A 25,147-nucleotide genomic window follows, 5' to 3' on the forward strand; every position below is an offset into this window, starting at 1 on the left:
TTGCTTAAATTTTACTAGCTTATTGTTGATTTCGACTCTTTATCAAAACAAAAACCATAAAAATTAATAAAAGTTTATAATTCACTTCTTGATTACTTCATGATTGCGACCATGTGCACGGTCAAAAGAAAAAAAGTTTTCAACCGGCTCGTTGGTCTAGGGGTATGATTCTCGCTTCGGGTGCGAGAGGTCCCGGGTTCAAATCCCGGACGAGCCCACACTTCTTACTTTTTGCACTGTTCAAAGTCGTTTATCTCATCTACATCGATCATGTTGAATTACAACATCAGAATAGAGATATTAAATCAAATCAATTTTTTAATTATTAATTTAAGAACTAGAAATGATAACAATGGAAAAGCTATACTAAATTAAAATAATTACACATAGTTTTCAGTAAACCGTAGTATAACTGTTAAAGTAATTGCCTGTGAAAAAATAAATAACAAATATGATTTATTGCATTGTTTTAGAAAGAGTTAATTTTTAATATAATAATAGCGTACGTTTAGCTGTCCATAATATTAATTTCAATTGGAATGTCGTTTGTTGTAATTAGTTGCAATTGAATTACCGCCAAACTGCTAATGCATGTAAATTCTTGTATCTTATAAAAATCAAGAAATCAAGTTGAAAAACCTTTATTATTTCTTATACACATATGTATATAAAGCACAAAAGCATCACCAGTATTTGTGAGATTCGATTTTGTATTTTATCGCGAAAGAGCAATTTTGTGCACACGTATTCGATCAAAAAAACATAAAACAAAGGCTTTAAATGATTTTTCGCAATGTAATTAAGATCTCTTCTGATGATCTATTCATATTTTGAAAAAAAAACAAGGTACAAAAATATGTATTAAATTATCAATACATTGTATAATATTATTACTATATATAATTAAATACGCGTTTTATATTAGCAATTTAATTAATATATTTTATAAAATAAGAAAGAAATTGTAATACTCATTAAAGGAAGATAGTTTTTTGAATAAAGAAAATAAAAACTCTTCATAAAATTGAACAAATGTTGAAATAACTATGATGTAACAATAAGTTAAAGTACAACATTATAGTTTTTACGTACAAGAATCTTTTAATTAGAGGAAATCGTCAGTTGTATGTAAGAGACCGTTTTTTGATTGTTAGAAAAATTACTTCCGCGGTCGGCACGGGCCAATATTTCGTATGATTGCAGAGAAAGCAAGTGAAAGTTTCCTGGGTGGCGGTATTTAATGTTAGGGGACAGTTAGCCGACCGAAAACACTTTTGAATCGTCCACCGACTTGTTCTGTTCGACTTGCGTATTCGTCTCAAGTTTCGTGAAGTTAAATTTCGAGTCTTGTGTGTCACATTGTATTCAATTGTGAATTGTGATAATCATAATAAATCATAATAATCTCAATTAATTTATGATAATGATAGCAAAATACGAATCTTGAATCTCACGAATCGCTGCTAGACAACGATGTTTATAAAAATAGTGCTTATATAGTGAATTTCTGTTCCGCTGTGATGCTTAAATTTGTTGTACCGCTAGATGTTACGCTACATAATGAGATACGAGTCTGAGAGTGAATTGTATAAGTGAAAATGAAATGAACGTTTTCTCAGTAAATGTTAGAAGCAAAAATATTTGTCTAGAACTAAAAATACCAAGCAAGATCTCATCACAAGATTCTTATTGGTATTTGAACAAAATATTTTTCTTTTTCATTGATTATTTGCTATTTAACAAAAAATTCAATAAAAAAGAAACTTGGAAAAAATATATATTATTACTTGTGTGAAGCTGTGTTTCTCTTTCAAAATTAGTTTAAATTAAAACTACTGTTAACATTCAGTATTCAAGTTTTAATACTTTCGCATAAATCATAAAAGCATCTTAAATAATATAAAACAATCTTGATAGTAATCATAAATGATCTTTTAATGTTTAAAAAAAATTCTATAATTACCTATAAGACAATGGTCTCACATATCTATGCTTTTTTATAGGCGAGAAATAAACAGGAATAGTAGTAACTTCTCTCAATTATTTCTGTGTTATAAATTTCAATTAAATACAGGTTTTTAATTTATGATTATAGTACAATTGTTACGTGACTCTCCAATTAAAAAAATATGGACACATCGGAATTCGTGGACTTTGCCAAGACAATGATTGATTTTGTCGCAAATTATACTGACACTTTAAGAGACAGAAATGTACTGCCCAATGTGGAGCCGGGTTATCTCAATAAATTATTACCAGAAGAGGCGCCACAAAAAGCTGAGAAATGGCAAGAGGTGCTTAATGATGTGGAGCGATACATTATGCCAGGAGTGAGTTTTTAATCTTATTAACTATAAAAATATTTTTTAAGTTTGTAACATTTTAATATATAAAACTGCATTAATTTTTCAATAAAAACGTAATTCGGAAATATTTTATTTTATAATCTATTTTCTTAATTTCATGTTTCTTATATTAAATAAGTTTCCAATGTCTATATAAAGCTTTAATTATTAGAATGACATTTATATAATTTCTATGTTTTACATATTTTTATAAGATGAAATAAAAAAGATAAATTTTATCATTTTTATCAGATCACACATTGGAATTCCCCACATTTTCACGCATACTTTCCAACGGCTAATTCTTATCCGGCTGCCGTAGCCGAAATTTTAAGTAATGCAATTGGTTGTATTGGTTTTAATTGGATAGCATCCCCGGCCTGCACTGAATTAGAGGTCATTGTGTGTAATTGGCTTGCCAAACTGTTGGGTTTGCCTAACGAGTTTTTGCATAGCAAAGATGGGACAGGTGGAGGAGTAATACAGGTAACTACTGTCATTTGTAGATGAATTGACAGAATGAGGCTAGCACACGAATTCCATAATGTCTTAATAAATACGTTAAACTACATTGATGTTTCAAAACCACCGCAAAATAATTTAAATCTCTAAATTAGATTACATACTGCATATTTCGCACAAAAATGAGAAAAAAGGGCTCGTCCGGGATTTAAACTCGAGACCTTTCGCGCCCTAAGCAAGAATCATACCTCTAGATCAACGAACCATTTTATTTATGGATCGATATATGATAAACTCAGAATAATTAACAATTTTTTAAATAATTATAATATAATTCATATTTTATATAAATTTAATTATTAAATACGTATGTTATTTTTTTATTAGCATTATTAATTCCAGGGATCTGCAAGTGAATGTACGTTCATGTGTTTGCTGGTTGCGAAAGAGCATACCACGCGTCGAATGAAAAATCTTCATCCAGATATGGATGAGGATCTCATTAAGTCTAAATTGATTGCGTATACTTCCGGTAAATATAATCTTACTTTTCTCCTCAAAAATTTAAAGATTTGTTATCAAATATTTTCGATTTGTATTATAGTATTTATAATTTTATCAATGCATTTTATCAATGCAATTTGTTATTAAATAATTTAAACAATTAATTTATTCAATATAACACATTTTGTGTGATAAAATTTCAATAAAATGTTAATAAATATTTATGACCATATTAAAAGTTAAAGATATAAAGTTTAGTACGAATTTTTAATGCATAATATTAAATTTATATCGTGCGAATTATTTTTATTACTCACATTGTGTTTATCCTGCAGAATATTTCCATATGCCTGTTTTCCATTTTCAGATCAATCCAATTGTTCAGTGGAAAAAGCCGGAATTTTAGGATCAATGTTAATGAGGTTGCTTCCAGTGGATGATAAGTGTTCTCTGCGTGGAGAAACTTTGAAGAAAGCGATTGAAGAAGATTTGGAGAAAGGCCTCATTCCATGTTACGTCGTCGCTACTTTAGGAACTACCGGTACTTGCGCTTTCGATAATCTTGATGAGATAGGACCTATATGCAAAAAGTATAACATGTGGTTGCATGTCGATGCTGCTTACGCAGGTTGGTGTAATGTATAATATTATTTTAATCTATATGTTTCATTTATCTCTTTCTTCATTGCACAAAATTGTAAATGGATTTCTATTAAATATTCTGCTGCGGATTATAAATCTAAAGTAGATTTTAAGTCATATTTTTCTTATGTATTATAATTACTTCAAATTAATTAATCTATTTTTGTAAAAATTTTATTATTAAAGAAAGATATTTGGTTTACATTAGTTAGTTAATTATTAGAGTATCAGTTCTTTATATTTGTTACATTTATGAATATAACAAAATTTATTGTTCGTAATTGTATTGGTTTAGGTGCAGCATTTGTTTGTTCGGAGTTTCGTTATTTAATGTCCGGAGTACAATATGCAGACTCTTTCAATATAAATGCACACAAGTGGTTGCTGGTTAATTTTGATGCTTCGATATTGTGGTATGTATGTAACATTACATTGTTAGACAAAAATAATTTAATTACATGTCTAATAAATTTTAATATAAAAATTTAATTAAAATTTTCTTATACATTTGATATTCGTACTTAAGAATTTAAAAAAGGCATTCAAGTAAACCTTTCAAGTTACCGAAATTCAATGTTAAAATAAAAATTTTATGTATGAAAAGAGCGGTATTAATAAACATTTTGTGGAATAAATTAATAATATTTATAAACATCTCTTTTCTTATTACTTTTAGGCTAAAAGACTCGAAACCACTCGTAGAAACGTTCTCTGTTAACAGAATATATCTTGCCCACAATAAAGAAGGAATGGTGCCCGATTATAGAGTAAGATTTTATATATTTATTACTAATATATTTTCTTTTTAATGGACTACTTTGAGCAATAGCGTAATTTAATATTTATTTCTGATTTCCGAATTGTTCATAATACAGAATTGGCAAATTCCTCTGGGTCGGCGTTTTCGCTCATTAAAATTATGGTTTGTCATGCGCATTTATGGAGCGGAGGGACTTCAAGAACACATCAAACATACCATAAGACTAGCGCAATTCTTTGAAAAGTATGTTAGATCGGATAATAGATTCGAAATAGTGACCGAAGTTACTATGGGTCTTGTCTGTTTTCGTATCAAGGTACGTACTTTTAGCTACCGATTTTTTATCAATTAAAAAAATAAAAAATAAATTTTTTATAATTACCTAATAATTACATTATGATTGAATTTCCGTTTCAGGGCGATAACAATTTAACAAAAAAGTTGTTAGATCGTCTGCACGCTAGAAAAAAGATCTATCTCATTGCCGGCATGTATCAGAACAAACTTGTCGCCAGATTTGTCATCTGCAGTCGACTATGTCAGAAAGAAGACGTTACTTTTGCATGGAATGAAATAAGTGATCAAACAACAGAAATTTTGCAAGAAGTTTACAAAGAATCAATTGACAAAATCGCAAAGTCACCGGACGATATTGTGACGAGAATAGAAACTTTGAATCTGGAAACAAAGGAAATTTCGCAAAAAATATCTTAATCAATTTTCGCTTGCAATATTTGCTTATTGCAATTATTACACTGTTATACACTGTTTTATATTTATCACATGTACTAGCTTTTATATATTTCAAAATTCTAGAATTTATTCATTATAATCAAAAAACTGCATATATCACAGATGCATAAATGTAGCGACAAATTTATTTTAACACACAAATAATATAGATAGAATAAATTTTTACTATAAAATATAAAAATATATGTCTACAAAAAATAAAAAATAAAAACAAAATATTATAAAATATATTTGTGTATAATTATAAATAATATATATATAAGGAATATCACTAAATAAATTATTTCAACAAATATATAGAACATTCTGATATTTTTGTTTATTACCTATTTCAGCTCTAATTTAAAGTCCCACAAAATTTAAATAAATTTAATAAAATTATATCTTCATAAATATTATATGCAAATATTGAAACACAATTTTATTGTGCTTTATTCATTGAAACTAGTAGTTTTTAAACGAGATCGTTATATATTTTTAAGATATTCATCAAAATTATTACATTTTAATTTTTTTTCTGTTTGATAATTTAATTGTGGAAAATATTATAATGAAACGACAGTAGACAGTCAGAATGACCGAAGTTCTTTGTTTGCGAATGACATATCTCTTTCATCACAACTTACCTTTATACATCCAAATTTACGAGAAATTAAACAGGATTAAATATTATTCTTTTATGATAAATCTCCTTGGTTTCAACAATTTTCATCCAATGAGATGCTCCTTCCAAAATCCAGGGTATTATCCTGGAGGCTGCAGCGATATCTCACAAGGTATGCAGAATATCAATCACGTGAAGTCATATATACGTTTTCTGTGAATTATATAATTTATTAATATATGTTATTAATATATTTTGTACCTTATATTAATACGTATTGTCAATTTTGTGAATTTTATAGATCGAAAGTGTATAAAGTTAATTAAGAAAAAAGGTTAAATATTGCTATCGACAATTAAAATTATTGGTTAATTGAATATCACAAGAAAGTTTTGCATTGCAGATTATTCTCATCAGACAAGGTTGGAAAAGGCGATAAAACAAATATTTCAGAATGTATATCGCGACCAGCCAAATTCGAAACGTGTCAATTGGATCCTTTCATGATAGATCCATGCAAGCCAGAACCAAAAGTTGTGATTATAGGCGCTGGTATGGCCGGGTTATCAGCAGCACATCGATTGGCTCAATGCGGCTTCCGTAATTTTACGGTTTTAGAGGCAACAGATAGGTATTTCGCATATAAATTAAGAAATTAAAATTAATGTTAAAAGAAAAAAAAAATTAAATTTAAATTAAAAGTTATATTAGATTGTATTACTAATTAAAATATGTATCACTAATTAAATTAAAAAAGATAAAATATATAATATAATAGCTATAATTATGTTGAAATTTTATTTAAACACATTTTATATGCTACGTCTAAAAATAATCGGTTAAAAATAACAAACTTACATCATTATGAGATCCTGCTGTTGCTGCAATTGGCCAATTTATTTCTAATTTCAGACCGGGCGGTCGAATTCACTCCTGCTGGTTGGGCGATGTGATAGCGGAAATGGGTGCTACGTGGATTGAAGGTGGTTGTGTTGCAAATCCGATATTCACCTTGGCGGCGCAAGAAGGTCTATTGAAAACGCCACTCATTAGGCCAGATCCAAGTCGCGGATTCTTTTGCACCAGCGACGGCAGAGCCATCGATCTTCCAGTCAGCATCACAGCATATCACACGTTTCGACAAATCGAACAGCAAGCAGCAGCACTCTTCACTCTTGGCTGTGGCCGTAGCCACGGTACGTTGCTGAATTTTATGGGCATCAGAATTCAGCAGGAGCTGCACAACTTTCCAGAGGAGCAACGGTACAGTTGCCCAGGTCAACCGCAAGCTTTATCAGTAGCGATGTAAAGAATTTGCTTAAATAGAAATAGAAAATTGATTAGAAAATATGGCCCATCCTTAGATCTATCTCAATAAAAATATTCAGACTTTCTGAACACAGTTTTAAACTTTGTTTTCAATTTAAAAAAATAAAAAAAATGTTTAAAACAGATTGCAAATAGCATAATATTATGAAATTAAGAGATAACGATTAATATATAAATGCATTTTAAGTTAAAAAAAGTTAAAATTTAACATAACTTAAGTGAAAAAATATATTTATACACAAAATAATTTATAAAGAGCTCTTTGCATTTATGTATTTTGATGGAATTGAATTTGATTGATTTGATCTCGCTAAAGTATAATCGTTACATCGCTACACAATTAATCATAACTCAATTAAGTCCTATAAATTTATCTATTAGAAATGATAATATGGATAATTCCTCAATTGTAGATATGATGCCGCAAGGGTGATGTACGGCATGACAAATTGTGTGAAATGTCGATGCGGAGATGATCTATCGCTCGTGTCAGCCGATCAATTTGGCAGTTACATTGAGATTCCCGGCGGCAATGTCAGAGTACCTTTAGGATATGTGGGAGTACTAGCTCCTCTACTTCGAGATCTACCTAGTAGTTGCGTTAGGTTCGTATAAAAGGCTCATTAAAGCATATCTATTTCATGAAAAAATAGATTTAAACTACAAAATTAAAAAAAATAAATCACGTGAAAAAATTGAATGTTAAAATATTGTAGTTGATTGATTGATCAATCAATATATAGTTGACTTGTTCAATCTTGAAATATGAACGGATTTAACATGATTTATGGTATAATATAATTAATATATATAAAAAAAAAAAAAACAATTTTCAAGGTATTGCAAACCAATTACTTGCATTCGATGGGGTACTGTGGATGATGCGTGTCCCCGAGCTGTCGTGAAATGCTGCGACAATGAAGAAATTCCCGCTGATTATGTTATCGTGACCGTTTCGCTTGGTGTCCTAAAGCATCAGCATGCGAAATTGTTTTGTCCCGAATTACCTGCTGAAAAAGTCGAGGCGATTAACAAGCTGGGCTATGGATATGTTAACAAAATCTTCCTCGAATACACAAAGCCTTTTTGGGTTTGGCGAGAGGGCGGTATAAAGTTAGCTTGGTCTGCTGAAGAACTGGCGGATAGATGTGATTGGGTGAAAGGTTGTTGTTTCTGTCTTACAAAACATGAGTTATGCATTTAGTTAAATATTTTTAATTCCAGTTTTAAATTTTCTTAATAAAAACTATTATTTTTGAAGACAGTTTTTTATGAAAACGACAAATTAATATTTTCATTAGTATTAAATTTATATTTTAGAATTTTTTAATATAAAATGTTATATTACTGAATATAAATGGATTTGCAAAGAATCTTTAATATTTTTAATGAATAAATATAGATATATAATATTGCTCTCTAAAAATCAACAATAAATATCTCGACTAAATCAATCAACTGTCGAATTAAAAATGTTTAAATATTAAAAGATTACTGAAGCAGCTTAAAAAATATATGAATTAACGAATAATTCTAATCATACTTAATCCATTTAGGTGTGGCAAATGTAGAAGAATTATCTAATTCACAACATGTACTCTGTGCTTGGATATGTGGACGCGAAGCGATGGATATGGAATTATGTTCCGATGAGGAAGTGGTGGAGTCACTGACAGCAATTCTTCGTCAGTTCACTGGTGATCCCACATTACCTTATCCAGCTAGCATTCTCAGGAGCAAGTGGTGCATGGATCAATATTTTGCTGGAGCTTACAGTTACATGGCGGTAGACAGTACTGTTGGTCACCAATGTGATCTGGCTAATCCATTACCAGGTACTTTAAATTTTTGCTTGCAGAAATCTAGAATCAGACAACTCTGCTTTAGAGATCGAGTCTAAGCTCCACATATTTAGATCTTACTCCAATTTATCAGTGATCGTAAAACTTTAGTATCTCTTCAACAAATATCCTTTCTAGGTAAGTGTGAAGCGATACCTCCGATTCTCTTATTCGCGGGCGAAGCTACCATACCAGGCCATTATAGCACCGTGCATGGTGCAAGACTCAGCGGTATTCGTGAGGCGGAAAGAATCATTCAGCTAACAAAACGATATGGTGGACTCCCGAAAAAAGTACTTACTAAATCATAATTCGTTCGCGTTCAAGTAACAATTCATTACATACTCGCGAAGTTAGAGCAAACCGTTTTCATTTGGATCATCGAAATATAGAAAATACTTCCGTGTGAAAAACAGCTTTGTGACGTATATACATATATCGAATATATATGTTTGTAAATAACTTTTATTTTATACAAATGTCAATAAATTATCTTTGAATATATGTCTCTAGCAAAATGTTAACAATGTAGCAGCGGATTTAATCAGTACTTACGATGGATTGGCATCAGTTACGTTCGAGTCGGACCTGAGTGCTGTTTGTAGCGTAACAAATGGCAGAGACTTCTGGATTTTCTAGTTGCATCGCCACTTGATAATGCGCGCGAATATCAATCTAACTTTGTTCAAATTTCGAATCTTAAATTCTAAAATACTAGATACGACTAATTTGACAGACAGCATATGCCATCTAACAATGATAAACGTAGTTGGCTGCTAGCATTGACCATTGCGACTAGATGGCGTGCTACGTCATCTGTCTGAAGCTACACGTAAATGACATTCTTGAACGTGACGCACGAACGGTGCTTCTGTGTCGCTTATATGTTTATGCTCCTCTCCTAAACAGACCCGGTAAAATGGACGATATAGCATTGCGAGCATCTGATCATGTTTTAGAAGTGATATTCTCGTATTTAGACTTACATACGCTGAGAAACTGTTCTTTGGTGTGTAAGCGGTGGTACCGGTTTCTTAACGACGAGAACAATGACGTGTGGCGGATGCATTGTATTAGAAAATTGGCACAGGAGGCGCTCAGTTCCGATTTGTTGTCGTCGGTGCCTACATATAAATCGAAGCTCCGTGCGTTTTATCATGCCTGGAATCCGAATGACTGCTCGCGAAATATTTATATAAAACCTAATGGATTCACCCTGCACAGGTTGGTCCAACGATGTCATCTTCTCATCTCTTTGGCTATCGAAAGCAATTCATGTCTAATACTTTTATTTGCAATTTTAATGCAAATATGTATTGAAAACGATCCTTATTGGCTCTAATTTAATATTATTTCTTATTTAAATTAATCAGCCATCTATGGAAGTAGTAGATAGAGCTGTAAAAGAAGAGATTAACTGTTAATCTTCAGCTATTTTTCTGTGAAATGTAGTGAGATAATTTTACATATTCAAAGCAACTGTATCTAAAAATTTTTGCACTATCTGCCTTATTCATAGTCAATTTTTGCAAGTATACTGTGATTTTGTAAAATGCAATTATGCATATAATGTGATTTTGTAAAACTGGAGGAAATTGTAATACAGAAGAAGCATGAAATAATCTGACAAAAGCGATATCCAAAATGTCTCGCACCAGTTGCTGTATCATTACAGAAATCCTGTAGCACAAAGTACGGATGCATGTAGAGGGAAAATTGGCTTCCGACATGGACGTCATGCTTGGGAAGTTATATGGGAAGGACCATTAGGTACTGTAGCAGTAATAGGAATAGCCACTAAAGAAGCACCTCTGTTATGTCATGGATATGTAGCATTACTTGGTTCTGATGAACATTCCTGGGGCTGGAATCTTGTTGATAATCATTTGTTGCATAATGGAGATCCACAGGGAAATTATCCTTTACTCAACAATGCTCCAAAATATCAGGTATTCAATTTTTTTATGTACAACTGTATAATAAACTATATCATGTCGCAATTACAATAAGTAAATCATCACTCATATTTTTACATTTATGCATTACTTTTTTTTTATAATTTAAAAGCAATCTTTTTGCACAAATATTTTTAATATTTAATAACTATCATTCACAGGTCGGAGAGAGGATTAGAGTAATTTTGGATTGTGATGATAATACATTATCTTTTGAGAAGAACTATGAATTTCTGGGTGTAGCTTTTAGAGGTATGGCATCTTGCTTATTTTTAAATTATTTTTCAACAAATTGTTTTTTTCTTTGCACATTGATATTATTCATCACCATTATTTTTTAGTTATTTATAACAATTGTATCATTTTCTTTTTGCTTTCTAAAGTTTTATTCCCAAGATATTTCATTTTAAAACATTAAAAATGTAAATTTTTATAAATTACTTTGATGAACAGGGTTGCCAGATAAGAGATTATATCCATCAGTATCTGCAGTTTATGGAAATACGGAAGTGTCCATGGTATACTTAGGACCACCACTGGATGGCTAACACATTACACTAAAGAAAGACATATCCTCAAAATGCTCATTTGAGGCTGTACAATGCATTCTTAATGCCAAGTTCTCTGCATTATACCGAAATTGTCTACGTTTAAGTAGAGCGAGCACACGACAACAAAGTGTACAATATTCTTTACAGAAAATGTGTGCCTGCTTGGTCGATGATATTGTAAATAATAGGCATTTAATTTAGACTGAAGTTTACCATGCAGTACACACAACGGTTTAGTTTGATTGAACAGTTGAGTCAAGTGATCTATTTGATTGATATAATTGCATGTCTTTACACATGGAGGCTTTAAGTGATATTAGTTCTTAAGTAATTCTATGTATAAAAATGTTCCTGCATAATTTTTACTCATTTGATGAATTTTTTTTCATTGAACGATGCCATCTGAGTATTGCTATGTTACACCCAAATTAAATTTGGGAATTAGTTACCTTCCACATACATGTATATATTAGGAATATATTTGCCACACTTAACACCTCCATGCAGTATTATTTATTACTATTATTTAATTTTATGGAGATAAAACATACGCCTTGCTTGATGCAAAATGATGTTTTAAAAAAGAATTTTACTCTAATGGCATATTTGTAGACTTTTCAATTCACTTGATACATATTAAGCTCAGGACACTCCTTATAATTTTACAATCTGTTACATTTTATTGCTAAAGAACGAACGAACTCTTCTATTCTTCCAGAATATTCATGTTCCTTTTGATATATCTATATAATAATATGTATTGATATGTCGTGAATATGAGATATATTGGTACCAAAAGTAAAAATGATAAAATTTTTCTCGTTTTTCCGTAATGCTTCATGTATGGTTTCCTTATCTTTTGTCCAGATATGTATAGAAAACTAATATAGATTTTTTACAGTTAATTATTTTCTTTGTATTATAATAATCAAACTAAAAATAGCTTTCAGAAGCAATTCATATAGTATACAGGGTGTCCCACTTAAAGTGTTCATTGAGTATAGCTACATTATTTTTTGTACAAGAACAAATTGCGAAAATAGTATTATAATATGATGAAATCAAAGAATGAACGAGTTCTGCAAGGCCTCATTTAACAGGCATACTAAAACCACTGAAAATTATTCGTCCTAAAGAAAAAAATAGATATTAGTTTCTTTTTTTTTTTTTTTTTAAGAAATGTGAATACAAAGATTCGTAACAATATACTATTTTAACTAGGTAATTTCTCATTATGGGAAATATAAAAAAAAAGATAAAAAAAAGCACTCGATAATTACAAAGTTTTGCAAACAATGCAATGTGTTTTTCCTCGTCTTTTAAGCATTTAATGTTCTTACATGTTGTATGATCTGATTTAGACTTTAAATCTCTCATCATGTTAGATTCTGCGTTGTCAATCGAATATCAATATCATTTTAATATCTTGTGTACATGCTGTATAAATTTTTATGCCACTATTGTGGATTAATGAATGCACAAGAAATATTTATTGCATAACATCTTAAAATTTGTCCTTTTTCATTCATTGTCCAGTGAATTTTTATGTTGATTATATATATAAATATGCAGGATTGTATATTACAATCTGTTAAGTCTGTATTTATAAATAATGCTGTTTTTAATATAAAATTGAATACTGATGATTAGAATGAACTAGGTGTGATCAGTAAGACAAATTATTTATGATGTACATATTTATTATGGTGATTGCGTTTGCTGTATGTAGTGTCCGTGAATTAGTTTTTCTAAACTTTTGTACAGAACCGTGTACATAGTGATTATAAATATTTGGAAAATAAACTTTGTTTCATATGTATTTATTGGTTCTGTTTTCACCTTCACCGTTATCTTATACATATTTGCATTTTGATATTGTTTGTCGATTGTTCGATATTATATATAATATATTCTAAATCTTGGTATATTAATAAAAATTATAGCCGGACGATTCCTTTATTCATTTCATCCAAAATCTTACAATCTTCTCACAACTCGAACGCTAGTGACGGTAACACTGTTACGCGTATGTCTCGCAAGTATTCGAGTACCTAAACGGAGACTCGTGCATTCGAAAAATCACCAAATCAAAGTCTGTCTTTATAAATATCATATATTAATATTAATTTATATTAAATAGATTTAAGTATCGATTTTATTCGACGCTTTTTGAAGAAATGCTTATTCTCTTGAATACAAGAAAACAATGTTGATAAATTTCCAGAGTGCGAATGTAAGTGTTATCCAATGGCTTATTTTTTTGGATAGACGCAATTATATTTGGCAAAAATAATATTGTAAAGACAAGAAATATAGTGAAAATAATACTAACATTCCCACTGTGTAAATTTGTATAAAGTTCTATACAAAACATATATAGCCAATATTGGGCATCTACGCGCATAAAATATACATAAATTATTATTTAAAACAATCTAACTCAATTAACAATAAAAAGCAGAAGCTTTGTATTATTCCCTCATACCCCGTTATTTTTTACAAAAATTGTCATTTTTGTTATTCTTCACGTAGCAATCTAGATTCCATTTCATTAAAACAGAATATACTTTATTAAAACAGAAGTATCCCACCACATTTTTCGGACTTCCTACTTATCTTTGAATAGAACAGAAAATTTCTGTCTTAGTCAAATGCAATTGATTCATCGTGGAAATCAAGATGCAATATGAAATCGCCAGAGTATCATGTCCTAAATTCTTTTTACAATCGCTACCAACGCTATTTACAATCGAATGTTCTATGTTTAGAATAAGAAATAACATATTTTTTTGTACAGCATGTATAAAGGCAATGCGCGAGCGCGAAGTATACGATGTACGAAATCTTGAACAATTTACACACTGGCGACGCATTTTGCACAAGCTAAACATTTGTACAATACTGTTAGTGCAATATAAATGAGGCTGAAACTGACGGAAAATTTATTCTCAATTAATATGTGTATACGTATATTACTATTATATAATTATTCTAGAAACCATACAAATTATACAAACAACGAAACTGCAAACTTATTTCATCATGCGTTAAGAAAATATGGCTTAGCTCTTAAAAGAATATTGCAACTGCCACGTCTCAAATGGCTTTTACTTAAAAATTTATTTAAGTAAAAGAATACACAACCACATTCTGGCTTCTAAGTAGTACCAGTAACTGCTAACACAGTTATTATTAGCAATACCTTGAAAATATCATATCTATCACCCGTCTTATCTAAGACCAAATTAAATCTTTGGTATGAGATACCCAGATATATCACTGCTTTACATTATAACTTTCCTTAATTTAATTCCCTGTTATGCTTATGTGATACGCAATAACTATACTAAGAGAGCTACACAAATGAGGTATATCCCAATAAGCGAGGAGAATGTTCTGTGTATAAATAATTCGTTAATGATCTAGTTAGGTAAATTTCACAATCACGTTAAAAATATACAAATACAAAATTAAGTTATAAAAATATAAATAATATTAAATAACTAAATTCATCAGAATGGAATGTCAAAAAATGCTTAGCCGAATAAATAAGACAGTTAATTCCATTTATCTCTTTTCTTTCATTACATATGCGCCAAGTGTTCTATTAATTAATAATACAAAAGACTAGCTTTTATAAAATTTTTGAAAACTATTATTTTTTTTTTTTTTTATAAATTACAGCGTTTGATAATTGGATTCGTTTATGGCTAATAAATGGAAAGTATTTGCTATTAGATAATAGTAGTTTGCTATATTGCTCTTCAAAAATTTATTACGATCTGCGTGCATGCGAATGTTTCTATTTTGCATTAAAATGCATGTAATAACGTAATTAATCGTGTTAGTTTAAATACTGATCTTTTCGTAACAATTCTTGTTCCCTCTTTGAACAATACTCTTCACCTTTAGGCCTCTTTAATAGAAAATACTATGATTTTTATGAGAGTAATTTTATAGTACCATGCCAAAGACAATCTTATTTGTTATTAGTTGGTTAATTTGCGAAATATTAGTATAGTATACACATGTCTAATGCAAGAACTGGAACATTCTCGTGCAAAAGTTATGATCCTGATGTCTTATCTTTAGCTCCAAGATTAACATGTCATTTGTGGTATATTTTATATATTCCACAAAAATTTCTATATAATCGAAGTATGTTATATTTAAATTACAAGATCGCCAAGTTAGCTTTCTCCATATCGTTCTATCATATTAGTTCTATCAATACTATATAGTGTCACTAATACTATTATTATCAATATTATTATTGATACTTGTAACATAAATTCTGTACTACCAGGCTGTTTCATTGAAAAACCAGATTCTTTCTCTAATGGCAGCTTACTGAAATTATGGAAGTTTACAAGTTTTGTTTTGTTTTCTGATTAATTCTACACGAATAGCAGCATAGGCCATTTTATTTCATTAATCTGCGGCAATGACTATATGTGGAAAATTAGCTCCATACAAAAATGGTTTTTCTTAATGAAGATAGATTTTGAAAGGACATAAAATAGATAATATATTTTTTTGTTCATGCGAGAATATTATTTAGGATAGTTTTAATTGTTCTACTTCTATTATATATGATAAAATTTTACCTATGTGTAAAATATATTGCAGTTTCGTTATTTGAATGCATTAGTCACTATTGCATGAGTAAAAATAAATGTAAAAATACACAAGATAGTTTCGTAATACACATTTGTACCTAGTAAAAGATAGTGCGGTTTATACAAGATTTGTTAATCAGCCGCTGTTATTATTTGGACATCAGCTTAAGCCTCGCACTATCACTGAGATTCTTAATCTATGCACAGCGCTAGGCATGACAAGCATTTGGACAGAAATTTATACTTCAAATTGACTATTGACTTATCGCTCAATATCATGGACTAATGAATTAAAACTAATATGATCACAATGATTGTACCAAGATCAACTCATTTGTTTGGTGTCTTGTATATTGTGTGTCTGTGAACAAGTGTATAATTCTGATAAAAAAAAATTTCCAGTAGGAATGTGTTAATCATTGTTTTACGTACGTATTAATTGTAATAGTGTACAATTAAGCTTATAGAAGTTAATTTTTCCTATCTCCCTCTTTTTTGTTTAATTCCTCTGCAGACGATGTCTGAAGATGTCAGGGTATAATTATAAATGCATTAGTCTGCAAGGAAGAATTTGACATTCTTGCATATGTACTGACATCTATACAAGTTCTAATGCAAATATAGATTGTGTAAAAGGATTAGAAATCTAGTAATATGTATATAGATATTATATACTCACTTAATTAAAATGAAGTGTTCATACACATTTGGTACAACGATTTCCTTTACCAAACTAATCAAAATGTGTATGGCCATTTCCTGAGGTATTAGAATCTTCGTGTAACTTTTCATTTTGTTCGTATGTACAATTCTCTTTTGGGATTGTGGCTTCTAGCGTCTGCTTAACCCTAGTCGGTGGAAATTTAGTTAAGAAAAAGTTGGATCCATAACAGAACAGTTTGCATAGGCTGGGACATAATAGTGATTGATGAATTACTGCCCATATTCGATAATTTTGGCCTTCAAATGGATCCAAAACAGCTGCACATAGCATGTGGCTAAGATTCACCTGTACAGGCTATAAAAATAATTAGAAAAAAATTTCTTAAATATTAAATTCTCAATACAAGCAAGAAATTTGGTATACAAACCAAGGCAACGCTTTGAAGAATCCAAAAGTGATATCCTGCATTGAGGCCATAACTAAGAACTGACCAACTCATATCAGATAAGGGCTCTATGTTATATACACCTAGTGCAGAAAATAATAAAATATAATTTAAAGTGTTCTTACAAGATATTAAAAAACTGATGAAACAAATGCCTACAAATAAATAAGCATAGTCATTCTATTATCTGTATTAAAATATAGGCAATTACCTCCAATCCTCAACAAGTAATACGGTATTACTAGCATTAAACCATGCTGAATATAGTACATTGCTCTGTCTGCAAATATCTGAAAAAAAATAATTTTATCATTTAAAACTGCATTTTACTTAGTGTTAAGTAAAACAATATGACTTACAATTCGAGATTCTGTCTCTGGAAATAGATATGCTAGTACAGGTCCATTCAATAAGTTCAAATGTATCCTGAAGATAGCATTGACTGTTGGACTAGGATCCGCAGCCAACAAATACAACTATATTGCAACAGAAGATGTGTAAATGTAGTACAAAGATTTAACGTAACATTAAGAAAAATACAAACTATTTAACACAAGAATTAATATGACGATTCAAGCATACCTGTAGCGCCGTTGTAATGTGACATGGATTTAACAAATATATAACAGTTCTGCTAGTGAATTTAAAACCAATCTCCATTCCCAAAACGAGTGTCATCATAATCAACAGAACTCGCTTGCCAACACGATCATGTCCAGCATAGGCCAAATTCTTTGGCAAAGTGACTCGTTTCAGGCCCCAGATGATGCAGGATATGATAAATACGGATATAAATAGTGTTTCTATTATCCTCCGTTTTAATGTCAAATAATTTGCGCATTCTGGACCGACGTTGCGCGGTATAGAGCTATTTACACCGCTGTATGCCCACTCGAACATCGTTATAAATTAACTTTTCCTGTGGAAATAAAATATACTTTTTAGAGTCCAATTTTTTAACGATTAGTCACGTAATTGCGTGTGATAAGATAAAAAGAAATATAAAGGTTACGCGTGATTAGATAAGATCTTTTTGTTTAGCAGAAAAAAACAAAATTACAGAACTGTTCACACACACACAATCATTGCGTTAATAAAACTGAATTAGGTTAAATAAAGTTAGCAGAAGCTAAGTGACATACAACGTTTTATTATTGATCTTGATGCTAAATTGTCACTCATTCGATGCGTATAACCTTGATACCTAAAATAAAAGATTCGGAAGGAGTGTTGTCCACCGAAATGCGATCCGTTCTTGCTTCGTAGTGTCAGTATCAAAAATCAAAACAATTTACAATAGACAAACTAAAACGTTACATGAGTATTTTAGTCACGGTTCGAACTGATTCGAACATTGATTAATCGGTACCAAGATGGCAAGTAACTGACGTTGATAATTTCGTAATTATTCTTCCAGATGGCAGCACATTTATAAACTCACGTAAAAACAAAATAAAATTGCACAATTATAATTAGATTGTTCAAATAAAAATAAAAAATATATATTCTATTTAAACTAGTTTTATATATTTTTTTGTATTTAAGTTTTTGTATAGAATAATAAAATGATAAATTGATAAAGTACATGCTCATACTTGCATCGCCGCCAATTTCAAACGTGTTACGTGTGTACAAAGTGAGCAAAATATATAAAAAAAAAAAAATATAAATCTTATTATATTAATAATATTAAAGGTTATTTTTTTTTTTTGTAATTCCGAGTTTGACTGCTTGCGATGCTTAATTCATTTATGTTAGTTATTCTCCATATATTTATCAATATTTAATTATTTTATATAAATTAAAAAATAAATAATAAACATTTTTTTATTATTTATTTAATAATATTAACTTACCATTTTCATATTTCGCACTCTAAATACAACACTTATTTACAGCGCCTCTAGTGATATGAAATAAATTACAAAACAGGCTGGTGTCGAGCTTGTTCCCACCACTCGATTTTTAGATAACATAAGTTTGTAGCCCTGTTTACCCGTTCTTGGAAGTGTTTTTCCCGCGAATTTCCACGAATTTCTTTTCAAAGGTATTGCGTAACGGTAATTATTTGTTAATTTATGTACTGTGTATTTAATTTATCGATATTGCGTCTCACGTATATGTGATAATGTATTAGAAGTAACATATTATACGAGAGTCGTAAAATATCTTACCTACTTTATTTATTTGTGTAGTTCAATCAATGCCAAAATTAATAAAATTTACCGTTAACCTCAATTGCAATGAATGGATGTTTTGGCAAAGCACAATCAGTGCTGCATACAATAATTGAAGTGACACCAATTAATTTCTTAAACGCCATTATTTAAATGATTGTTATTACACATTAATCATATGCGATCATAATCGGCTTTTAACATTTCTCAGCTAAATGATTTGCTGTGAAGTATGATGCAGTGGCTCCATTGTCGGCAAAAAAGATTACGTGACAATGAAAATAATATTGCCGCTTTTTTTTCTCAAAATGTTGGTACTACTCTCATTTATTGCTGATTTATTTTACGAATATTTTATTTTTTTTAATAGCACGGAACACCACGTTTCGGATTTATGTCGTATGTATATCGGAATTTGACAAAATAATCGTGCAAGAATATAATCGTCATATTTATACGTGTCGCGATGATGCGTATCAATATCAAATTTGATAAAATTTAATTCGATTATAATCCAAATTGCAATAAATGCAACAAATTGTTGCACTTATCAAAGAAATTCACATAATATTATCAAAATGAAATAGCAATTAATTGTATTTTGTTATTATTTCAGTAATTACTATAAGAATCTTAATAAATCATGGCAAGGATTGAACAATGCGTTGCAAAAATTTGATGGACAAACAGCGGAGTGATGAAAGAAAGATGTCAGACAATGTTACAATAGTAAGTTCTTAATTCATCCAGCAAACACACTAACAATAATGTAACATCAATGTTATAATTTTCTATTAAACAATATAATTTTTATGTACAAGATATGTTATATTGCAGTAACATTGTTGAGTGGGAAATTATAACTTTGTTGTTATGTTACTGTTGGTTAATGTTTACTAGGCACTATTTAAACCACAATGTTTTCAACTCTTAATATTTAAATTCAAAAATATTGCTGATATCAGTTTTTTAACATTAGTTTTAACTTCCTGTTATAAAATTATAACTTGTAAAGTCAATTTTCTTTCTGTAAAGTCAATGTGCAATAAATAAAACATAATTAGTGATAAAAATTTATAATAACTCAAAAAAGATTTAAAGTAAAATTTTAAGGAAACATTTTTTCTGTATTATTGAAGTATATGTGCTATATGTGCTATTGAAAATTGTGGACACATATTAATTTTAATATGTAATAATAATTAGCTTTTTAAAATATTTTATTTAAAGAATTTATTGTGAAGTAAAATACAAATACTTGCATTCTTGCATTCATCTATCACGAAACAATATTACCGCAATTCTCTTTGTAAAAGTATCGTGCTTATTTTCTTGCCAATGATCTTTCACATTTTATTTTATTTATCTATTCTATTATGCCGTGTCATATGTTTATATATGATAATTTATTAGAAATAGCAAAATAATCGTGTGAGAATCATTATATTTGTACATTGTTATCATAGTATTAATACTAAAATGTAAAATTTAATTTAATTTGAATGAATTTTAGTTGTAATGAGCAGGGTAAGACTGTTTCGAACAGATATCAATATGCACAACAATTTAGGTACGTAATACTAATTTATTCATGCAACAATACAATATTTTCAATAAAAAATGTCATTATCGATATTTAATACTTATGGATAATTTAATATGCTTTTATAAAAACTTTGTTGTTCTTTATTTCACTGTTTTCTTATGTAATCTATTATTTTCTATTGCTAACATGCAATTAAAAATAATGGTTATATATCTGAAATGGATTGCATGAAATATATTTTACTATCAAGCAAAACAGAAAAATTTAATATTTTTGGAATTTTCAGTAATTTCTGACTTTCAGTTAATTTAATACACTTAATTATTATCAAAATATTATATTTAACCTTTTCTATGGCATTAATATGAAAGGAAGTCAATTAAACTTAATTTTGTATTTTCAAAATAGTGCTAAATAAGTAGTAAAAGATGATTGGTGCATTAATTTTAATATGCAATAATAATTAGTTACGTTTAAAATTGGTCAACAAAATAATTTCTTGAGAAGTACAATGCAGATGTTGGCAATATCTATTTTCAATATATCACGTGATAACTAAAGTAAAATTGTTGCGGTTTTCTGTTCAGAACTCTAGTATAGTATCATAACTTCCGCTTATTTGCCATTTAATTTATTGTTTTATTTATCAATACTGTGCAAACATACTACGTTTTGTGCTTATGTGATAATCAGTTCATGCAACAAAGTAATTATGTCATATGTATTTATACATCGTCATCGTGGTTTGTATTAATATAAAAATTTATAAAATTTAGTTCGAATAATCTCAATTGTAATGAATGGAATAAACTGCTCTTGATATTTATTATTACGCACAATTTAATTAGATTCTAATTCTTTTTTAATCGATTAATCTTTTAAACGATTGTTGATACATATAAATCTTATATGCGATAATAGCTATTTTGGAAATTATTTAGGTTAAGGGATTTCTTGTGAAGTATTATACAAATTATAAAAGTTTGCACTACTGCAATTTTTAAACGCGTCACGTGATAATCGAAATACTATCGATGCAATTCTCTTTTCACTACGTTAGTACCGCGTTTACACTTGCCGTTTCTTTTGGCCTATTATATTTATCGATACCGCGATAGATTTATCGTACATTTACATAATGTAAGATAATATATAGGATGCGACAAGTAATCGTGCAAGAATCATCGTGTATTTGTACATCGTGGTTCGTATTAATATCAAAACTCATAAAATTTAATTCGAATAACCTCAATTGTAATGAACGGAACAGTAGTTGATAGATTTCACGTATTTGTCATGAGAGATTTATATTGATTACGATTGAAATGCGGAACAATAGTGTTACTTTTACAAATCTTGATGTCGATCGTACTTATTAAATTGATGTTAGTTGATTCTAGGTTTAGTTTTATACATTAAAAATCATGAAGATTATTTTTGATTCAGTATTAAAAAACTGATATTATATTTAAAAACTGTAATTACTGTATTATGTGTTGCAAGTATTATAGCTTGTATTTTCACATTTTTGTTTGATAAATCGCATGCACGAATTGCATCAGAATATTTATATTGGAACCTGTTTTAACTTTGTATTAATATATTTATTTTTAGGAACATACATACGAATTGCGGTAACAATGTCACATTCACACACATTGGACAATTGCGGAGCAAACACATTCTACTGCAGGAAAAAATGGAGATAAAATGGAATTAAGGTACATCTGGATATATCGTTATTATATCCTTGTTTAATTTATTAAACAATAATATGTACAATATTATTGCGTATTAACGTAAAACGATATATAAATTTGAGAAGTAAAACTCTGTAAAAATTTCATATATAAAATTATTTGGTTCTAATAATTGAGATTTAAATTATTATTTATTATTTTAACATTATATTAAATATTTTATTGTAGTTTATTTACTGAGTGTCATGCACAGTTGTGTTACATTATATTGTTAAATAAAATTTAAGGCATTATATAAGAGAATTTTCTACAAGTATTTGCATTTATCAAAAATTATTAAGTGATATGAGATTAGGCAGAAATTAGAAAGAAACAGCATATCGTGAAAAACGTTTTTAAATTAATACTGAAAATATTAATTAATATATATACATAGTACATTTATGAAAATTAGTAAATAATATACAAGATCAAATAACTGAGCTTAATCAGAGATTTACTTCTCGAGTTAATTTTCATCAATCTGATGTTTTTAATTATAATAATACAAGAGCTAATGAGAGCCTAAAGTGCAGTTGCAAATATATAATTATTTCTAATACTACCTAAAACACAAAAAACACGTGGAAACTATACATTTGAATAAATTAAATTAAAGAAGTGAAGTCCGATATTTTGTCACGTCCGTTATGTGCGTTTATCTCATTTTTTCTAATTTAGTAGTTAATTCATTATTGCGTTAAGGTTATCCGATTAACATTAGGCGTTAGATATGTGGGAAAAAGTGCAAAATTAAGCAGATCCGTTCGTTTTTCGCTTATATCTCGAATTTTTTCCCGAAATCCATAAAAAGGAGAAAAACGGATCGATAGACATACGCATCAAACGTCGTCGAATGAGTCAGATTTCCAGGGAGTCCTGGCCATTGTTGAGTATAAATATATGCCCGCGCACACACACACACATAGGATTCAAAGGAAGGAAAGGGGGGGGGGAAGAAAGATATTCGTATACACACAATAAACACTCTTACGGTGCAATAGCGCAAAGGCGGAGCGCGCGGTATCAAGCGCTGCTGGATGCGCGTCGTGAGCGGTCGAACGTGTCATGTGTGCGCACCGCAAAGTGAGCAGCTTGGCACTTGCAGTTGCAGACTTTAGGCTTGAATAAGGGGAGGAGCCTCGTGCATTGCCTCGTGCGCAATTATCCCCATCCTCTTCGCGGCTTCCATTCCTGCTCCGCGCGGCTCTCGTCCCCCGTACCCTGTCTATCGTATATATCGGAGCTCCATCGCGACGCCATCTTGGTCGCGTGCACCCGTTCGTTTTTCTCGGCTTTTTTTTTAAAGCTCTTTTCCACTGAACCCGCACTTTCGCAGCCTATCGGGGGTCGCCAGGGTCGCCTGGATCGCTGCTACCAGCGATTTGCGCTTAGCATCTTCAGCGCGGAGAACACCGAAGAGGTGTTGCCCGAGATAGCTTCTGATGCTGAATCAGTTCTAGTTTTCATAATTTTCCTCTTGACGGAGCTTGATAATGATGTGAGATGATCTTTGATCATCCTTACAAAGCGTTATTCCTTCGTATCGAGTTCGTGTCAAATCAATAAGTTCTTGAATTTTTTTATCATACTTTAACAGAAGTCAGTCATTATGTTTTCAAGAAGATCACTTTCCATAATATGCGTAAAATTAACATAGCTCGGGTTGTAATTAGTAACTTGAATATTCCACAGTATTGATACATATTGAATTTTGGCATTATTATTGCGTTATTTATGTGAATTTTCTGCAAACGTTGTTTGCCGCGTTTATGAATTTTTCAAGGATGCGCTTCTCGCTAATGCATAAAACGTAAATGAACCATTTGCACCGATATCGCTTCATGAATGCCATTCCAACGCAAAACGCGCGGAGATAAGGCACGAGATAGCGACACGCGAAGAAACGAAATATTATAATCCCACCGTGAGTTCCGTAATTGCTGGTATTTATTGCGTCTGTGATATATCGTCAGCGTTATCTAGCCGGTTACAGCAGCGAATCGATAGTAACCGTAGACGCGAGATTAACAGGCCGGCAGATTTACTGTTACGACACTGTCGTTTAGCATTACGCAGAGAGAAAGAAAACTGGTAATAAAGTCCGGTGATATAGCGTAAAAGCGTGTTGTCGGACGGTGGTGAACGAATGCCGATATTTCGTGCGCGGGATATATATCGTGCGACTGATAAAAAAATTTTTCAACAGTA

General features: G+C 30.2%; 6 protein-coding genes and 1 non-coding gene across 13 annotated transcripts in view; 5 read left to right on the plus strand and 2 right to left on the minus strand.

Annotated features, from left to right (window-relative positions):
- Positions 1 to 3,767, minus strand: part of LOC136997462 (uncharacterized) — a 25,224-nt gene extending 21,457 nt beyond the window's left edge. For both annotated transcript variants that reach the window (XM_067348372.1, XM_067348374.1), the window contains exon 1: positions 3,629 to 3,767. The gene's annotated coding sequence lies outside the window, so the exon portion shown is untranslated. The remainder of the gene's footprint in view (positions 1 to 3,628) is intronic.
- Positions 146 to 217, plus strand: TRNAP-CGG (transfer RNA proline (anticodon CGG)). Its single transcript has one exon. It is a non-coding gene; the product is annotated as a tRNA-Pro (tRNA).
- Positions 1,131 to 5,429, plus strand: LOC105674490 (aromatic-L-amino-acid decarboxylase-like). 2 transcript variants are annotated; one of them, XM_067348317.1, is made up of 9 exons: positions 1,131 to 1,692; positions 2,096 to 2,330; positions 2,598 to 2,831; positions 3,210 to 3,339; positions 3,679 to 3,939; positions 4,249 to 4,366; positions 4,630 to 4,720; positions 4,829 to 5,029; positions 5,131 to 5,429. In XM_067348317.1, the coding sequence occupies exons 2-9, from the start codon at positions 2,130 to 2,132 to the stop codon at positions 5,425 to 5,427; spliced, it is 1,533 nt and encodes a 510-aa protein (XP_067204418.1). In that variant the 5' UTR covers positions 1,131 to 1,692; positions 2,096 to 2,129; the 3' UTR covers positions 5,428 to 5,429. The 2 variants fall into 2 exon arrangements, with proteins under 2 accessions (XP_067204418.1, XP_012226256.1); XM_012370833.2 differs by lacking the exon at positions 1,131 to 1,692 and having other exon boundaries at positions 1,722 to 2,330.
- A 671-nt stretch (positions 5,430 to 6,100) lies between these two features.
- On the plus strand, positions 6,101 to 9,743 carry LOC105674493 (spermine oxidase). The gene is made up of 7 exons (XM_012370841.2): positions 6,101 to 6,242; positions 6,474 to 6,701; positions 6,983 to 7,333; positions 7,813 to 8,004; positions 8,237 to 8,562; positions 8,956 to 9,234; positions 9,379 to 9,743. The coding sequence occupies exons 1-7, from the start codon at positions 6,187 to 6,189 to the stop codon at positions 9,549 to 9,551; spliced, it is 1,605 nt and encodes a 534-aa protein (XP_012226264.2). The 5' UTR covers positions 6,101 to 6,186; the 3' UTR covers positions 9,552 to 9,743.
- Positions 9,744 to 10,052: 309 nt separating this feature from the next.
- On the plus strand, positions 10,053 to 13,565 carry Fsn (F-box synaptic protein). The gene is made up of 4 exons (XM_012370840.2): positions 10,053 to 10,464; positions 10,916 to 11,189; positions 11,357 to 11,447; positions 11,649 to 13,565. The coding sequence occupies exons 1-4, from the start codon at positions 10,160 to 10,162 to the stop codon at positions 11,741 to 11,743; spliced, it is 765 nt and encodes a 254-aa protein (XP_012226263.2). The 5' UTR covers positions 10,053 to 10,159; the 3' UTR covers positions 11,744 to 13,565.
- A 118-nt stretch (positions 13,566 to 13,683) lies between these two features.
- Positions 13,684 to 18,860, minus strand: LOC105674491 (transmembrane protein 164). Of its 5 annotated transcripts, XM_012370839.2 has the most exons (8): positions 18,617 to 18,860; positions 18,057 to 18,393; positions 17,834 to 17,950; positions 17,686 to 17,764; positions 17,457 to 17,557; positions 17,045 to 17,383; positions 16,798 to 16,974; positions 13,684 to 16,726 (listed from the first exon to the last, which is right to left on the minus strand). In XM_012370839.2, the coding sequence occupies exons 2-6, from the start codon at positions 18,372 to 18,374 to the stop codon at positions 17,099 to 17,101; spliced, it is 900 nt and encodes a 299-aa protein (XP_012226262.1). In that variant the 5' UTR covers positions 18,375 to 18,393; positions 18,617 to 18,860; the 3' UTR covers positions 13,684 to 16,726; positions 16,798 to 16,974; positions 17,045 to 17,098. The 5 variants fall into 5 exon arrangements, with proteins under 5 accessions (XP_012226262.1, XP_012226259.1, XP_012226261.1 ...); XM_012370836.2 differs by having other exon boundaries at positions 13,684 to 16,974; positions 18,679 to 18,860; XM_012370838.2 differs by having other exon boundaries at positions 13,684 to 16,974; positions 18,620 to 18,860.
- A 1,156-nt stretch (positions 18,861 to 20,016) lies between these two features.
- LOC105674645 (protein single-minded) overlaps positions 20,017 to 25,147 on the plus strand; it is a 187,543-nt gene continuing 182,412 nt past the window's right edge. The window contains exons 1-2 of the mRNA XM_067348235.1: positions 20,017 to 20,380; positions 22,812 to 22,918. The gene's annotated coding sequence lies outside the window, so the exon portion shown is untranslated. The remainder of the gene's footprint in view (positions 20,381 to 22,811; positions 22,919 to 25,147) is intronic.

The sequence above is a fragment of the Linepithema humile genome, chromosome 1 (assembly GCF_040581485.1).
Source record: "Linepithema humile isolate Giens D197 chromosome 1, Lhum_UNIL_v1.0, whole genome shotgun sequence".
Lineage (NCBI taxonomy): Eukaryota > Metazoa > Arthropoda > Insecta > Hymenoptera > Formicidae > Linepithema > Linepithema humile.

What these genes read in the sequence shown, in the direction of transcription:
- Fsn (XM_012370840.2), top strand. Translation starts at nt 10,160, where the DNA reads ATGGACGATATAGCATTGCGAGCATCTGATCATGTTTTAGAAGTGATA. An exon ending in ACAATGCTCCAAAATATCAG is followed by an intron (nt 11,190 to 11,356) that starts GTATTCAATTTT and finishes TATCATTCACAG; the next exon opens with GTCGGAGAGAGGATTAGAGT. An exon ending in TCTGGGTGTAGCTTTTAGAG is followed by an intron (nt 11,448 to 11,648) that starts GTATGGCATCTT and finishes TTTGATGAACAG; the next exon opens with GGTTGCCAGATAAGAGATTA.
- LOC105674491 (XM_012370836.2), bottom strand. Translation starts at nt 18,374, where the DNA reads ATGTTCGAGTGGGCATACAGCGGTGTAAATAGCTCTATACCGCGCAAC. An exon ending in CAGAGACAGAATCTCGAATT is followed by an intron (nt 17,765 to 17,833) that starts GTAAGTCATATT and finishes ATTTTTTTTCAG; the next exon opens with ATATTTGCAGACAGAGCAAT. An exon ending in TTCTTCAAAGCGTTGCCTTG is followed by an intron (nt 17,384 to 17,456) that starts GTTTGTATACCA and finishes TTATTTTTATAG; the next exon opens with CCTGTACAGGTGAATCTTAG.
- LOC105674493 (XM_012370841.2), top strand. Translation starts at nt 6,187, where the DNA reads ATGCTCCTTCCAAAATCCAGGGTATTATCCTGGAGGCTGCAGCGATAT. An exon ending in AACTTTCCAGAGGAGCAACG is followed by an intron (nt 7,334 to 7,812) that starts GTACAGTTGCCC and finishes CCTCAATTGTAG; the next exon opens with ATATGATGCCGCAAGGGTGA. An exon ending in TAGATGTGATTGGGTGAAAG is followed by an intron (nt 8,563 to 8,955) that starts GTTGTTGTTTCT and finishes TAATCCATTTAG; the next exon opens with GTGTGGCAAATGTAGAAGAA.
- LOC105674490 (XM_067348317.1), top strand. Translation starts at nt 2,130, where the DNA reads ATGGACACATCGGAATTCGTGGACTTTGCCAAGACAATGATTGATTTT. An exon ending in AGCGATACATTATGCCAGGA is followed by an intron (nt 2,331 to 2,597) that starts GTGAGTTTTTAA and finishes CATTTTTATCAG; the next exon opens with ATCACACATTGGAATTCCCC. An exon ending in CAGGTGGAGGAGTAATACAG is followed by an intron (nt 2,832 to 3,209) that starts GTAACTACTGTC and finishes TATTAATTCCAG; the next exon opens with GGATCTGCAAGTGAATGTAC.